At 34.7% G+C, this 19,222-nt stretch overlaps 1 protein-coding gene across 1 annotated transcript; it reads left to right on the forward strand.

The window, feature by feature from the left end:
- The first annotated feature begins 15,400 nt into the window (after positions 1-15,400).
- Positions 15,401-18,127, forward strand: LOC121374289. The gene is made up of 3 exons (XM_041501328.1): positions 15,401-15,848; positions 17,267-17,439; positions 17,913-18,127. Exons 1-3 carry the CDS (start codon positions 15,733-15,735, stop codon positions 18,089-18,091), a joined length of 468 nt encoding a protein of 155 aa, XP_041357262.1. The 5' UTR covers positions 15,401-15,732; the 3' UTR covers positions 18,092-18,127.
- Positions 18,128-19,222: the final 1,095 nt, after the last annotated feature.

Here is a 19,222-nt window from a genome sequence, read left to right on the forward strand (position 1 = left end):
CAGATGCGTGGTTCGGATCCATGTGTCTTGGCGAAGGGTTGTCACGGGTGGTCGGCCGCTACGGGGACGGTTCCTGACCTGGTTGTTTTGTTGATATTGTTGCCATACGTGCCATATGGTGTTTCTGTAGACGTTGAATTGACGTGCGACGTCACGCTGCGAGGTCCCAGATTCAAGCATCCCTATGATTCGCTATCTGTCATTTTCTCTGAGGCGTGGCATGACGAATTTGCACCAAACAGTTCACTAATGGTGTTTTTCTGACATCTGGACTTCTGAAGGCTGCACAGAGTGGCAATGATTTGCGACTGAGTGTCTGGCCTTTTATGGTGAACACTGGACAAGATTTCTACTGAATATTCCATGTTTCTTGCACAATGCATTCAATCGCTGCAACAACTGCTTGGTTGCATTTCTTCGAGCTGTTTCATACACATTTAAACAACTTTTGTCTTTTAGTATATTAATCTATAATTTTTTTTAAATTTAAAAAGTGTATGTAAACAATAGCGAATACTAAATTAGCTTGTAAACTACATATTGGAATTTAACATTTTATTCAAAAAGTATTTATTACTTGTAATGTTTCAATGTAATATAGCTCTAACGTGCAGCACGTGGAATGTATGACTTGTAATGTTTCAATGTAATATAGCTCTAACGTGCAGCACATGGAATGTATGACTTGTAATGTTTCAATGTAATATAGCTCTAACGTGCGGCGCATGGAATGTATTACTTGTAATGTTTCAGTGTTATATAACTCAAACGTGCAGCACATGGAACGTATGACTTGTAATGTTTCAATGTAATATAGCTCTAACGTGCAGCGCGTGGTATTTATTACTTGTAATGTTTCAATGTAATATAGCTCTAACGTGCAGCGCTTGGTATTTATTACTTGTAATGTTTCAATGCAATATAGCTCTAACGTGCAGTGCATGGAATGTATGACTTGTAATGTTTCAATGTAATATAGCTCTAACGTGCAGCACGTGGTATTTATTACTTGTAATGTTTCAATGCAATATAGCTCTAACGTGCAGTGCATGGAATGTATGACTTGTAATGTTCCAATGCAATGCAGCTCTAACGTGCAGCGCATGGAATGTATGACTTGTAATGTTTCAGTGCAATATACCTCTAACGTGCAGTGCATGGAATGTATTACTTGTAATGTTTCAGTGTAATATAACTCAAACGTGCAGCACAAGGAATGTATTACTTGTAATGTTTCAATGCAATATAGCTCTAACGTGCAGCGCTTGGTATTTATTACTTGTAATGTTTCAATGCAATATAGCTCTAACGTGCAGTGCATGGAATGTATGACTTGTAATGTTCCAATGCAATATACCTCTAACGTGCAGCGCATGGAATGTATGACTTGTAATGTTCCAATGCAATATACCTGTAACGTGCAGCGCGTGGAATGTATGACTTGTAATGTTTCAATGCAATATAGCTCTAACGTGCAGCGCATGGAATGTATGACTTGTAATGTTTCAGTGCAATATAACTCAAACGTGCAGCACATGGAATGTATTACTTGTAATTTTTCAATGCAATATAGCTCTAACGTGCAGCGCATGGAATGTATGACTTGTAATGTTTCAATGCAATATAGCTCTAACGTGCAGCGCGTGGAATGTATGACTTGTAATGTTTCAATGCAATATAACTCTAACGTGCAGCGCATGGAATGTATTACTTGTAATGTTTCAGTGTAATATAACTCAAACGTGCAGCACATGGAATGTATTACTTGTAATGTTTCAATGCAATATAGCTCTAACGTGCAGCGCATGGAATGTATTACTTGTAATGTTTCAGTGTAATATAACTCAAACGTGCAATCATCTGAATACGTTTCGCTCTGCCAGACTCACCAGACGCTAACCTTTTAACTTCTCACCTTCTCTTCAATACACCAGCGGATGAGCTAGTTTTGGGTCACTCTCCTAGTGACTCCTCCGCTGGACTATCAACATTGGGGGGCATTGGGATTGGAGGGCGCGACGGTTGGATTGGCTGGGGGGGGGGGATTTGGGTGGGTGGAGGGTATTCCACCGAAAATAGGTTAGGTGCCGTAGGGCGTAGGCGGTTTCGGCCGTAGGGGGAGTTAGGTCTGTCCGGGGGCCTGCCCCCCCCCCCCTCGGATCCCCCCCCCCCCCCCATGTTTCGGTCACACTGAAGCTCCCAATATGACTGATGTCCCTCCTAGTTTTTTCCCCCACCCACTAAACAAACTTCCTGTGGCAGGTACCCCAATCTCCTGGTGGAGAACCCCCTATCCAACTCCTAGGGGTAAATATTAAAGAGTTTTCTTTATTTTTAAATTTAGAAACGCCCGACGTAAAAGGCGTCCAAAATGTTTCAATGTAATATAGCTCTAACGTGCAGCGCATGGAACGTATGACTTGTAATGTTTCAATGCAATATAGCTCTAACGTGCAGCGCATGGAACGTATGACTTGTAATGTTTCAATGCAATATAGCGCTAACGTGCAGCGCATGGAACGTATGACTTGTAATGTTTCAATGCAATATAGCGCTAACGTGCAGCGCATGGAACGTATGACTTGTAATGTTTCAATGTAATATAGCTCTAACGTGCAGCGCATGGAACGTATGACGTGTAACGTGCAGCGCATGGAACGTATGACTTGTAATGTTTCAATGCAATATAGCTCTAACGTGCAGCGCATGGAATGTATGACTTGTAATGTTTCAATGCAATATAGCTCTAACGTGCAGCGCATGGAATGTATGACTTGTAATGTTTCAATGCAATATAGCTCTAACGTGCAGCGCATGGAACGTATGACTTGTAATGTTTCAGTGTAATATAGCTCTAACGTGCAGCGCGTGGTATTTATTACTTGTAATGTTTCAGTGTAATATAGCTCTAACGTGCAGTGCATGGAATGTATGACTTGTAATGTTTCAATGCAATATAGCTCTAACGTGCAGCACGTGGAACGTATGACTTGTAATGTTTCAATGTAATATAGCTCTAACGTGCAGCACATGGAACGTATGACTTGTAATGTTTCAATGTAATATAGCTCTAACGTGCAGCACATGGAATGTATGACTTGTAATGTTTCAATGTAATATAGCTCTAACGTGCAGCGCGTGGTATTTATTACTTGTAATGTTTCAATGTAATATAGCTCTAACGTGCAGTGCATGGAATGTATGACTTGTAATGTTTCAATGCAATATAGCTCTAACGTGCAGCGCATGGTATTTATGACTTGTAGTGTTTCAATGCAATATAGCTCTAACGTGCAGCGCATGGAAGGTATGACTTGTAATGTTTCAATGCAATATAGCTCTAACGTGCAGCACGTGGTATTTATTACTTGTAATGTTTCAATGCAATATAGCTCTAACGTGCAGCGCATGGAATGTATGACTTGTAATGTTTCAATGCAATATAGCTCTAACGTGCAGCGCATGGAATGTATGACTTGTAATGTTTCAATGCAATATAGCTCTAACGTGCAGCGCATGGCTAAAATATACTTACCTTCAGAATGTCCATGCTCGCTGATCACGAATAATCTAAAAAGTGAAAATAAAAATAGTTTCAATTGGTTATGACAACTGTCGTATAACATGTTACCGGATATACTGTCCTGTGCATACATATAGTAAACTGAAGTTGAATTTGGTGAATACATTGAAATAACCACACATACGCACACACATAATCACACACATATACACACACACACACACATACAAACACACAGACACACACAGGCACACACACAGACACACACATACACACACATATACACACTCATACACACACACATATATACACACACGCATGCACACACACATACACACACATACACACACACACACATACACATACACATACACACACATACACATACACATACACACACACACACATACACACACATACATACACACACACACACACACACATACATACACACATACCATCACCACCAAAACAAAAAGAAGTAAATTCGATAATCGCATGCTCCTTTCGGATTTATCGTCAGTTTGGCTGTTCGACTAATTGAAAATTTATAAAGACTGCGGATTTTCTGACCAAATTTGTCAGACTACTAATAATGTTATGGGAACAGCTTCAAACCTGATCAGTAACTGAACTTTTATAAATCTGACGAACACCTGATGGTAGATCATGGAAAGGATCACGACTTTGTCTAAAACATCTTTTTGACGCTGCCTTGTGCAGAGATACGAGTTTGATTATGTATATGGTTTGCCATTCAGATTTACAACATATTAAAAAATAATGATAATTTTGACCTAAATGATTAAATAATTAAGCCAACTATATCGTGTAACTTCTTGTCCAATAATCGGTTTAAACAATGTTTATTTTCTGTCCAATTTGCGGTTTTGGGATTGAACAACAAACGCAAGACTCTCCTTACATTTTACCAATTCATATGTTTTGTTTGTAGTCAAAATGACAAATGTAATAAATTGATATTTATAAATTGCTATCGGAAAATAAATGGAAAGAGAGAGAGAGAGAGGAGGGAGACGACAGATAAACAGACAGACAGAAACACAGACAATCACAGAGAGAGACAACTGATAAAATATTTACATTATTGAGAAATAGGCAAAAGCAAAAATAAATAAACAAATAAATAATATCCTTCCCTGCAACTAAGTTTTCATGCTTATATATGAGGTTCAAGCACGCCATACTGGACACATAGATCAGCTTGCTGATATGTCTATTCAGGGACCGTAGGTTAATGGTTAGCTTGTTTCTTGTTACTGAAAGATATGTTTGTACAGTAGGCTTGCACCTCCCATTTAAACATGTGGTAGGAGTAGGTACCGAGACGCGAACCGAGTACCCATCAGCATTCTATATTCTGGAGACAATAAAACTAAAAAAAAAATTAAAAGCCGATGGTTTAGCCACTACGATACCGAAATTAGAAAAGTCATAAAGAAATTCACCATTTTTTATTTAAAAAATAATAATAGTAAATTTATTGTCCTGAGATAATTAATATGATTTGTATATCATACTGAAAGCAACTTACCGGTGGAATAATTTCTCAGTGCAGGTTAGCTTCCAGTGTATCTGTCTTTCGGGCCATGATTTTCCTTACTAACAGTCGTGCATCTTCGTAAAGCTCTTTATATCTGAGTATGTTTGTATAGCTCGCCATGTACTGGTTTCGAGAGCATTTTGTCTCTTGTGCTTTCCTTTCGAAGTGTTCAACTAAATGTTTTCATTTTGGAATAAGCAGTTTTAGTTGTGTTCGAAAGTGCACTATCAACAAACGTGGTTTTAATATTGAATAAAATATACAAATTGAGCGTATTGTATGTACGCGTGGGTTTTTTGATGCAGTTTGTTTTCATAAATGTGTTATGGTTACAGAGTTGGGGTTGCTAGGCCATTGTCGTATTCAACAGTGAGTCTAGTGGTGTTGTATACATGATATATTTTGAACATTAGAAACACAGTAAGCATAAACATCCAAAAATGAAATTTTTAACCAACAGATTTAATGTTTTTTGTAGTTATAGTCGGTTTGTGTTCAAATGCAACCGATGAAATGGCATGTAACTCTAAAATTAATAAAGTTAAAACTCATACAAAAACGTATGGTGTAAATAAATAAGTTTCTTAAAGGCATACTGTCACAGACCACTGACCTATTTAATGGCCTAGCAAAGTATTACCTGAACAAAAATAATTTGATTTGTCCCTAAATGTACTTTGTTCAACCATCTTCATAACCACCATATTCCATTTATTAATGATAGTTGGCTAAAATAATTGAATTATGGCAATGGTCCAGAATTCAAAAACTAAAATTGCCGAGAGGGTTGACATGGATTTCACTCCATCATGATTCAGTTAAGGTGATGCGATAGCTAGATTTGGTTTCCAACAATGAATATAATTTTTATTTATTATCCATTTTTAGACAAATAAGGTCCTTAAATCCGTGACAGTATGCCTTTAATAAATTACCATCGAATTCTATAGGGTTGTTTTTTTCAATAGTCAATTTTCCATTTATGTAGAGCAATATAGCTTCTACTCTAGCTGTTGGTGTCTACATATTACAACTTCTAATAGACCTGGGGCATGCTCATTGTATATATATTTCTGGTATAGAAGTTCCATCGGGGTTACGATGTCCAAGGACTCCCGAGGGCATAAACTAAATTTTATGGTAGACATTTGTAGGCTATATCTACTAAATGCGATTCACCACTGACAAAAATGCTGGCTAATACTATTCCATAATTTGAACTTGTGCACATTTTTTTCATCTCTTTGGTGAAACTCTTGCACGTTTATTTTCTCGTTATTTTAGATGGAGTGACTGACCTAACAGCGGCAGTACTCATGATGAGTGCCACCAGTAGGGCAGGATATGCTCGTCTTTCACGATCACCTGATATCACCACTGTTGTGACAGTGATTCGTGGCAGCATGTCATCTGAACTGAACTGAACTTTATTTACACTCTGGCCGTGAGGTACATTGTAAAAATATAATTAAATAAATAAATGACAAAATGGCACATTCGTCATAATAATGTACCTCAGATAAAACAAGTGTATATTTATGGATTCATACTTGCATTCAAAGACATACATTGCATATACAAATAAAATGAAACTGTAAAAACAGATTTCAGCCATGGGACTTAAGAATATGCATAATTTGTTTACAGAAAACTGCTAGCTTTCTGAGAACACCAGTTTTTTTACTGTCAAATAGCATTCTAAATTTATAAACATTTGGTCTAGACTGGCAACACTTTGGCAGAAGTCTTGTTCTTTCATCTTTAAAAAAGGACAACACATTATATAATGAAATTCATCATCAATTTAGTTATTTGTACACAGAAAGCAGGTTCTATTTGTTAAAGTTATTTTTTTCCATCTGCCTTTTTCAATGGGAAGATAATGATTTGAGAGTCGAAAATGTAATAGTGGTAACCAATATTTTTTCTCTAAATTGGTTAAATATGTCTCGAACACAATATTTGATTTAAACAGTCTGTAACAAGATGTTTTTGATGAGTTAACAATTTCATTGTTCCATGTTTGTAAGAACTGATCCTGTAATCTTAAAACAATTCTTTGTTTTAATAGATTTACACCTGGTAGCTGGTTACACTGTGCAGTCCATACATTGCTATATCCAACGTCATCTAACAAAGATTTGATAAACTTTAACCATTTATGATCAATCAGCAATAATTCATATATCAAGAATGATAACTTTGTGTGTTTTCCAGTTATTAGTTTAAACGAAAAAGTGATCATTCTTAATTTGACATCAAGGGAGACTGCCACCGGTGGAGCAGGATATGCTCGTCTTTCACGATCACCTGATATCACCACTGTTGTGACAGTGATTCGTGGCAGCATGTCATCAAAGCTGTATTTATTCCAATGAGGTCTGTCCAGTGCTAATTTTCATTAAGTAAACTAGTCTGGGAGTGGCAGTCCTCGTTGTAGTGCAGGAAGGATGTATTGTCCAGTAGGGATGTTCTCGAGAATGACTGCCCTCCTATAGACGAGGCACCAGACAAGAGATTTGTGGAATAAATCGCTAGTTTGACAAATGTCCATTGGATTCTGCATTGTGCATAGATTCGGCCATGTTCACATATTACGGATTTGTCGTTCAGATTCAGACAAATAAAAGTCGCATTTGAATTCAGGGGTGAAGACAAATGATGGAACAGCAAAGTGGGCAGTTTCATCTGAATTGTTTCAGTGACTTACTATAATATTAATCGATAATTCACAGAGACTAAAGGTAGGAATGCGCGTGCAATAATTGTTTTATTTTGGGTGTTCCATCAGTTCTGTTCATATCTGCATCATAAAGAAAGATTTAACCTATGGAATTTGATGGCACCTTTCATGAAACTTTATTTTATTTACAATGAGATTTTTGCAACAACAACAAAAATGTAATGCTGGGATTGTGGGTAAAGTAAAGATAGCTACAGGTCGGGGAAAATGCAACGTGTGACATAAAAGTCAACTAGTAACAAAGTGTTTGTGGTCATGGGTATAGTTGGGGGGGGGGGGGTTGTGATGGGGGTCACTGACCATAGTTTTAATGTGTACTTATTTTAGTTAATAGTTTAAGCAAGAATGTGTTGTTGTTTTGTTTTTTTTAAACCTGTAATGGCCTAACATATTTTACACTGTCTAATAACCAGGGAGTATTATCTTTTAAACAATATTTATTCAGTAAATGATGTGGATTAAAAAGCATGTGGTGGTCTCTATAAATGACTCCTCCTGTGATGACGTTACCTTCTGTTTAAATTTAAATCAACGACAAACATATAACAGCATTTCAAAATAGCAAATTTTAGCCATTACATAAATAGGATCAGCGAAATTTAAATTTGATTAACACACACCTATAACATTCAAACTGTTGAAGTTTCTTTGTCGCGGAATGACGATTTGATTATGGTTTTGCGTTTCTAATGTCATTCAGCATATAACAAAAAGTGACGTAGTTTCTTGAAACATGGGATCGAAGAAAACCTGATACTTCACCTGGTATGTGTTTGTACATCGCTGAAACGTCAAGTCAGGTAGTTTTCCTTTACATGGTTCCAGGCACAATACACAGAGAAACAAAAACTTGATTGCTGCGTGCAAGAGAATAATAATGTGTCATCTTTGTTAGCTTCTCTTTTCTCTGGGCATTTCAAGTGTTTCTTTCTAAACAAAAAGTCGGTGAATTATTTATTTTTTAATATGATAAATACAATTAACTGTTGGGATGAGATTTAATACAAACATGGTTAGCATGTTGTGTGACAAAGGGTCAGTGTTACATAAAGCTGGGAATCTGTATCACGTCGCCACAGCATAACATTACTGGAGTATTTTGAAAAGAAAATGTTCTGTTTAATACTTTAATTATTCAATACTCAAAGGTGAATAGTAATAATATTATGTTGCTTGGGAGCTATATGTATAAGCTTTAATATTACAATCCAGTCCTATTTTTGTCTTTATCTGTCGTCTTTTCCGGTTTTATTTTCATTTTCATCTTTTCATTTATGTTCTGTATTAAATAATGAACAGGATTAAATCAATGTAAATCAATATTTTGAAACTTTCTCGAGTCATCACACGAAATGGATTGGTTTTGAATTCCGTTTGGTTTAAACAATATTATTCAATCCTTCGCTTATCTTTTTGTGTCGTCTGAAGATTCAGGCTGATGTGCATGTCGAATAAGATTTTCGTTTCTTTTCGGGGGGGGGGGGGGGGGGGGTTCTTTCTTTTTTTTGTTTTTTTTCTTTCTTTCTTTCATTTTTGTTTGTTCTTTTTTTCTTTTCGTTTTTTTTTTTTTGGGGGGGGGGGGGGGAGTGTTGGGGGGTTTTGTTGTTTTTTCTTTATTAACTTTGCCAGAATTTCTGTCTTGAAAAAAATAAATCTCCGTTAATATTTGTTTTCATTTTGGATTCAGATTTTTTTTTCTCTCTCTTAACTTTATATTTTCCTTTTATAAAGAGTTTATTATCTTAATCCTTCCTTCCATGGTTCAAAGATTTGTTTACTTCTTAAATATTGAATTTTGTCGATGCGTACCACGTCTTTAACATTAGTTTTTTTTACTAATAATGCTGTATTTCTTTCGATTTTTTTCAATCTGATTAAAATCAACTCCACTGGGTCTTTAATTACAACAGGCTATACTACAGGCCAATGGAGCTGATTTTAATCACATTGTATTTTTTGTATTTTAAAATTCATGTACGCAATAGTTTAAGAATATCTTGTTTAACAATATTTATTTCTGTTTATATATTAACCGATGGGATTGGTCAACAGGCATAGCCTATATAAAGACCTTTCCTTACATTATACAATAAAAATATTGACTGGTCAACATGGACATTTTGAGAAAAATACAATTTAGTGTTGAAAAGAATTAAACTATTGTATTTTAAGTTTGAGGATTGACACATATCTAGGAGAAAGACCGTTGTATAGTCTGTACATCATACATAGTGTGTGTCTCCTCCTCTGAGCTAGCGGTATAAGTCCCGTTTCTTTGTACAGCGACTGGCGAGATGTCCCACGAACAGATGGTGTGTAAAGCATCAAGCTGGGTATTTTCTAACTGATCTGATAGATAAATGGTAGAGTTATCCCAAAGTATGTCAGCATAAGCAAAGGCTAGAAGAATAAATGAACAATATATTTTTCTAGCGACTTTCTAGAATGCCGATATGTTAGCGAACGGAGAAAATTTGGCATTTTAACTATTTTTGTCCATAATGTTCTGAATATGAAGATACCATTAACCACCGTTTTGAAATGTTAGTCCTAAATGTCTGTGATGGTCAGTTTCTTTCACAGTAACGTTATCTAAGTACCATTTAGGTTTTATAAATGGCATATTTTTTTCTAGAAAATGTCATAGTTTCAGTTTTTAGGGGACTGAATTTGACGAGTCAACGTTTTTCCCAGTCATTTATATGTTCCAAGTCTGAGTTTTTACTACATTCTTCAGGATGTTCTACAGTAATATACAGTGACGTATCATCGGCAAATAATCGTATATTGGAATTTATCCCTTTGATAATATCATGGTTTAAACAATAAATATTCCCAATTATAATGCTGGTTGGGGATTGGCCAACAGGCAAAATGCCTATATCAAGGCCTCTTCCTACAATTTAAAAAAGTAATTCAGGTTTACACAAGATGACAGACAAATGGTAAATTCCATGATTCCAAATCTTAAAGGCATATTCCCACGGGCAAGTTAACAAATCTATTCGCAACCCTAGGTCAACCAAGGATTATAAATAAAGTAACCTAGATTACTACTGAGATGGAAGAAAAGGTGGGTTATTTATATAGTCACGTGACAACCCCAACGGGGGGCTATATGTTTTTAAGAGTGGAAAACAAAATATAAAATCTCAATCATACATGTCAGATATAATAATACATGGCCAATGATTCTCCAATACTATTACCTAATATTTATATAACAAACATAATGTGTAAAAACATTGATATTTTGGGGTATTGTTACCTACACACAATTATAACAAATGTTGCACTTGGCCTTCCATATGTTTCATGTCCATGCATTTAAGTCAATATACTAGTATAATCAAGTAGTTGTGTGAACACCCAGCTTCTATAGGCCAGCACACATGTGACAATAATTATAAAGTATTACTTAGTGTATTAATTGAAATCAAAACGGTTTGAAGCCGTTACAAATTCATGAATTGATTCCACTATTCTTAAATTTATGTCCGGAGGATAGTCATTTCTACCAAATAACACTGTTTTGAGGTCAAAACCACTGTTGTAACCAAATGTTATCTGTATATGTTTGTAACTTGCTCACTTTGTAAATATTATATTATTATATTACCTCATGTACCATGCATATGGTCTGAGTGAATAAAGAATTGAATTGAATTGAATAAAACTTTAGCGAATATTACCATACAAAGGGCATGCAAACAGAAAAGGACAATATCATTAATATATATCAAAAATAAAAGAGGTACTAAGACAGAGCCTTGGGGTAGGCCCGCGGGGACATGTTTATACAACGAGGAGTAACCCTGTAAAACTACACGCTGCTTGTGGTCTGTTAAGTAGTGTTTAAACCAGTCCAATAAATTATTTGTGATACCTACTGGTCTTAATTTGTAAACTAGACCTGTATGCCATACCCTGTCGAATGCCTTACTTATATCACAGAATATTGCTCTAACTTCTTTACCTTGATCCACAGTTTGACATGTAAAGTTGTAACAGGAGTACCGGTGAGATGCATGATACGCCCGTCAGGAGTTTGGTGGAAAACCATAGCTATTAATGAATATGTTACGGGTATGATTCAATTCTAATTATGCTAAATGTTTGCAATGGGATGGATGAACAATTTGTTTTGGACCAACTACTGATTATACTGTATCCATTGGAGAAGGTGCTGTCTGATTAATCACAGTGATCTAGTAATTGTACGTGACACACCACCATCACAAGCTGTACCTACATGTGAGGTTTGATGGTCATGTATGCATCTGTATGCAAGATATAGTCCAGACAAGGATTTACTGTTATGAGCAGTAGACCATGAAAAGTAGGTCACAGTGACCTAGTAATAGTAGGTCACAGTGACCTAGTAATAGTACGCGACACACCGCCATCGCAAATGTGTTCCTACATGTGAGGTTTTATGGTCCTGTATGCAAGATATGGTCCGGACAAGAAAGGATTAACATATGGACATATGGACGGACATATGGACGGACGGATGACGGACGGACGGACGGACGGATGACGGACGGACGGACGGACGGACGGACAACGCCATACCATAATACGACCCATTATAGACGGGCGTGTAACAATCAACCAAGCTTAAGAATATCTATAGGCGAAAACTATTTTTGAGTTTTGAGAAGCATTTCTGCTTGGGAATATTAGGAACCCTTGAAATGTGGTGAACTTTGGAAAATATTCATCACGTAAATGAGGTAATAGGATATTATTCATAATATCTTAATTCGACCTTAAAATTAAAATTAAAAAAATATATATATATTAAAGTGTTATCGTGTTTATATTCCGAGATTTTAATCGCGCCGGCCATGGTCTCTAAAAAACTAATCAGGAAAATATAGACATTTTTAAATCCGTTGATGACTTTATTGTTAGCACTAAACGTTTTGAAACTTAACAGTACCGTTTCATAACTCTACCCGTCTTATTTCTCTGTACGTACTTTACCTTTCTGTAGCTCACTTTTATGTCAATATAATTATTGTAAATTGCTTTTGAAAAATAATTACATTTTAAAATTAGGCCCCAATTTCGACATAGTATACTAAGACTTGAAGCAACCAAAATTCATTAATTCAGAGAGAAGGATTTAGCATAATTTGATTGCTTGTAAACATTACAATTAAACTTTATTATTAACTTCAGATAAAGTTAGTCTACCAATATCATGTAGACGTTATTTTTATTAAACCTAATGGCCGTTGAGTACAAAACATGTAAATAGATACAGACATATATTATTAAAATCCATTTTTTGTAACAACGGTATTATAACATTGACATGTGTGTGTGTGTGTGTGTGTGTGTGTGTGTGTGTGTGTGTGTGTGGATATATATATATATATATATATATATATATATATATATATATATATATATATGCATATATATAGTTTAAACAATATTTATTTCACAAAAGAAATGGGTTGGCAAACAGGCCATTGGCCTATATTAATGCCTCTCCATACATATTTTGTTACATACGATTTATAATATACGCATATATCAGTTGACATGTTCTTCAGAGAATTTGAAACAATTACATAATTTGCACTCAAACATAAAAACAAGTCTAACTGACCATTACATTAATATACATACGTACATAAATATACCCGATTTCCTAAGATTAACTTACATCAGTGATTCTCGCCCACCGCCCACAGTACAGCAACCAAACTTGAAAGTGACAATGTGATGTAGGATAAATGGCTTTAGGAAATTAAAACGTGAAGCGTTTTGACAATTCGAAAAAAGTTATATACACTTGTGTGTATATCTATATATATATATATAGAGAGAGAGAGAGAGAGAGAGAGAGAGAGAGAGAGAGAGAGAGAGAGAGAGAGAGAGAGAGAGAGAGAGAGAGAGACGTTATTACCAGAGTGTTTTTCGGTATCGTCAATATAATATATTAGCAATAAATATTGTATTATGCTATCCTCTGACGAGCATAATACATTATTTTTATTCCCAATATATGATATTGACGATACCGAAACACACGAGGGTAATAATCTCTTTATCATATAATCTCAAGCTTAATACAATGTGTTTTTGTAAACTCTACATGCAACTTTAATTCCAGTCCGCCATTACTAGATATTCAAATGACGTAAGAATATGTGGCGCGGTGTCTTTTTGAATGGACATTTTGGATGAACTTACATCAAAATAAACTAGTGCATAACGTGTTTTTGTTTTCTAAACGCTGGACAGCTTTTAGTGTAAAATTGATATTGAAATGTTTTTATTTGATAACCATGAATGCATACGTCTGTTATGGAGTGTCATGTGGAGAGGCCGATCCATTTCATTTATTTTAAATGAATAAATATTGTTTTTAAAAAAATGGAGTGTCACCCTAGTACGTTTGCTTAAATGTCAAGAAACATAGTGCCGTGCCCTCGATTAATTTACATCTAATGTGCAAAGTTATCAAATTCTTAAAGTGTGTAATCTGAAAAATATCATATACTTTGATTGCACTGAAATATATATATATATATATATATATATATATATATATATATATATATATATATATATATATATATATAATACAATATAATACAGACATAGTGCGTACGTATATTTTACCTTATAGATAGATAGACTTCCTATTCTTTAATTTTTTTTATTTAACAAATCTTTTAAATTTTAAACATACTAGGTTTATTTTAATATTTTGGGATATAATATCTTATAGATATGAATAAAATGAAATTCATTTTCAATTAAATTACATGTAACACATTTTCGATTCTCCTGTGCAATTGGGTTAGGTTTCGCCCATCTTCCTGTTTCAATTAATAATATGTGAGCAGCAATGCGCAGTCTTGTTAAAGCAATTCTAAATTCTTTCGCAGAAATACTATCTAAACATGATTTATAACAGAAGATATTTCTTGTATTTTTCTCAACAATTCCATGTTGACTAGTTATTACTTCAGTTGTATAATGCAGGGAAAGATCTCTATATAGGCTCAGGCTCTCTCTCTCTCTCTCTCTCTCTCTCTCTCTCTCTCTCTCTCTCTCTCTCTCTCTCTGTGGGAAGCGCAAATAAACGATCCCTTGCTGCCTGCCTATGTGGCGACAACGGGTTTCCTCTAAAAAAAAAACAGTGTTTCTTTGTAAATACCTAATTATTATCATTGTGGAGGTAATAATATATTATTTAAATCAATCTGTACATTTTCTATTCTCACATTTTATGATTATGTTTATGTTCAATCAAAGGAAATCTACCTAATTCACCATATACCAAATCATTTTGCGTAGTCTGCTTTACACAATCTAACTGTTTACGAAATTTTACAATATCAAAATCTGACTGATTGGATCAAAGTAATCAGGTTAGATATCTTACTACATTTTCAAAAACAAACAAACAACAACAAACAAACACCGTATTACTTCATTGGTCATGTTACATGACATGATGAAGAAAATATTTGTCAGACATAGAAAAATATATACAATGTAACACTTGAGGGATATAGTAGTTTCCTGCAACATGTTTTTAAATTTTAAGAGATTCTCAGAAAACGGTCGTATAATCATAAACAGAGACAGGAAAACCCGTCAAAGATCGAAGGCATTAGAATTTGCCAAAATAATGACGTCACTGATTGGGTTTATACATTTAACTACTAATGAGGGATCTTTTTGATGAATATCGGCGTCTTTGAAGTGTAATGGACAATGATCTCTTTTCTTTGATGTTTTGGAGGCCACATCTCATCAGTGATTGCCCATGAGAAGTGCTCACTATAAAACACTCCGGACCGTTCTCCAAAATCACTTCTTCTCGTCCTTGTTTTTGATAACTGTTCACAGCTCGCTTATTTCACCTGTATCATGGATGTGAGTAGTTCTCAGCGGACCGCCGTTACCCACAAGTCCAAGCACATGGTGGCCTGGCTTCTCAAGAACGAGTTTGTCTCCAGTACGGATTCCAGAATATCACACTACAGGTGGGTTGGGGTTTTTAAAACCAAATTGTTTATTACGTTTTTTATTATAATTGAAATCTTATCCTAAATTGTTTCCCTATGTCAGTAATATGTACATGGTAAAACGATTTGATTTCATAGGATATAATTTTAATATCAGATGAATATTTTATGTCATAAGCTAATATTAATACAAATTGGTAATAAATCTATTTTTTCATCCAAATTGCATATATTTTTTGAAAATAAAACAATTTTAAATTCCTAAATGCTTTAAAGGGACATTCCTGAGTTTGCTGCAATTTTTAAGATGTTATCGACTAACAGAGACTTTTTAACGATTGTAATTACATATCAAATATATTTTTCTGCATAAAATAACAGTGGCTGTATATTAAACGTGTTTCTGATCGTTCTAATATTTGTACTAAGTTAAATTTCATCTTATTTCCTAAAATATTGTTTTTTCGTACGTACGAAATTATTTGAAAACAAAATGCAGTTTGGGCTTCTTACAAGACGACCAGAAACACATTGAATATACAGACACTGATATTCTAAACAAGAAAATATATTTAATATGCAAGTTTAATCGTAGAAATATTTTATTAATCGGAAACGTCTTACAATGCAGCAAACTCAGGAATGTCCAAGTGTAGAATCACCAAGAATAATAACAACAAACACTTTCTTATATAAAATCAAATACATTGACTCAAACGCTTGAAACGTCTATCATATCCAAACAGAAATATTGGAACATTTGTTTTAACTCTGTATTAGAACTTTGGAAATCTGTAGAACAATGGATTTTCGACAAAATATTATGTTAAATAACATTGTTTGAAATAATATCTGGTGGTTGTATTACAAATACTAGTATGAGGCCCCCCCCCCCCCCCCCCCGATGTAACAAAGATGTAATTTTTAATATTATTATTAATAAGAAATATAGAAAAATATATCTTTATAAAAATGTTCCTTTTAAAAATTGTTCCTTTTAAACAATGGGCTATTTGGTACAAAAACATAGATGCAGCAGTATACTTTATAGTATAGAAGGATAAAATGGCAAAGTGGAAGATGCTAGTATGACGACTTCTTACTATTAACTTACAAAGATATTTTCTTGAAAAAGGTTTGTATCTATACCTCCTCGTGTGTATGTCTAATTATTTTATGGTCATATACATGTATTTATGTGTGTGTACTGGTGATTTTTTGTTTGGAAATACATGGTTACATAATAGTAATATGCGTTTGGGTACGTTAGGACACTCTATTTATTTATTTATACATCCTATTTTGTCTGGGGCAGTACATTATAAATCTGTAGTTTTACAACAATACAATTATGTAGTCAACCTCGCATAAACATTGTAACATCAGAACTGTTATCATAGTTTTGCATTTGTTAAGTATATATTTCCATATTACAGGAAAGCTGGCAGCACCCTGAACGTGTCTGACATCGGCTTGAGGAAGCGCGAGCTCCAGACTCGTCTGCGGGACCTCATCAGAAGACGACACTCCATGCAGCAGAAGGACCTCGAGCTCAGCTTCAGGCGAGAAAACCTCAGGCGAAAGGCTAATGAACTATTCGTCGACGATGGTCAGTGTCTTTGTTCGTTTTTTAAATCTTTTTGGTTTTTTACTACATGATGAAAGATCAATGTTTTTAAGTCCATTTTATACGATTTGCGTTAATGTGCTTACGTTAAATAGTGGGGGTTTTTTGACAAAAATGCTGACACACTAAGAAACTGTTCCTGATTATATCAATATTATAATACAAAGCGTTTCTCCGGAAAACCTTTGTATTTATTACGTATTTTATTAGGTCTTGCTTGTCTTGATTGCCTGCCATAGATTATGATGATAAATATTTTTAAACCAATGAAATTAAACTTCTTTTTCTATAATAGTATTTAATATTTGATGATAATATTTGATATTTAATATTTGATGATAATAATAGTAATAACCATGTTGGCTTTGCTGGACAACTGACTTGTCACTTGACTACTAACTTATGGGTGTCCTTCCGGCGTCATTAATCATTGTTTGTCTGGTTTTTTCTTTCAGAAGTGTCTGTGTCTCCCGCCAAGAAGCCCCGGATGGGCGTGTCCTCTCTGACCCCGGTGAAGAAACATCTGACAAAGACGAGCACCACGCAGACGTCGTCCAGCCTGCTCACCAGAGGAGTGACGTCACAGGAAGTGCTCTTCTACACGCGCAACGGAGTCAGGTGCACGTGGTGTTAAACATGTTCTCTTGGAGGACATTATACTGAACGTTATCTTGGTGTGATACTCAGATTCTGTGCTACCCTGTATTATATTTAGTGCTATTTTTCATTGTTGAGTTTTTTGTTATTTCATTGTATGAGTCTTTGTCCTAAATAAAATGTGCTTTAAATCTGGTTTATTTTCTGGTTGTTTTGTTTTGTTTTTTTGTTGTTCTTGTTGCTATTGTTCATGACTAGTCACACACACACGTCCAAAATCAGCTAGCATTACTTTAAGTCTATACTTAAAAAAAAGCTAAGTTTACTACATTATTTCCAACTTTTATACTCTCTCTCTCTCTCTCTCTCTCTCTCTCTCTCTCTCTCTCTCTCTCTCTCTCTCTCTCTCTCTCTCTCTCTCTCTCTCTCTCTCTCTCTCTCTCTCTCTCTCTCTCTCTCTCTCTCAATAGATAGATAGATTGGTACATTTTTCAGTTCAGTAGTGTGGTTTAAATACTAATAATATTTATTATTGCCATACAAAACAAGTGACTTGAGACTGGCCAATAAAAGTCTATATTAAAATTAAGGTCTCTTCCTACATTTTACTAATATACTTTATAATATATAACACACATAATAACTTAGATTTCACTGAAATTATTCAACTAATTGTTAACAAAGAGAACGGAAATAAAAATAATATGTGTAATATGGTTGGTTAGTTTTTATAACCTTCTTCCTTTTTTATAATAGTTTAATATTGTTTTCCCCTGAGCATAGGCAGTGAATAGTTTGGGGTGGCCATAGTCTCTGCTTTACATGACATTAAATATGTATATATCGATATACCCGCCACAAGCATATTATTGTTTTGTATGATGCACAAGATGATGGATGATAATGCAATATGTATAATAATATGATAGTAATACAGTGTGTGTAATATAACTGTAACACATGAGATAAGAATTGCACATTCTTCAATACGTATGTTACAGATTTGCTGTTGTTGTTTCCGCTTCACACACTGTATATTTTTGCAATATAGAAATATTTTTAAACGAAAAAAATCTCACTTTATTCTTGAGGACAAATGAAGGTAAATAATGAAAAATGGATTGTTATTATATATTTTAATTTTTAATTACAGTTTGGTATTCCGTTT

Source organism: Gigantopelta aegis, chromosome 6 (genome assembly GCF_016097555.1).
Source record: "Gigantopelta aegis isolate Gae_Host chromosome 6, Gae_host_genome, whole genome shotgun sequence".
Taxonomy (NCBI): domain Eukaryota; kingdom Metazoa; phylum Mollusca; class Gastropoda; order Neomphalida; family Peltospiridae; genus Gigantopelta; species Gigantopelta aegis.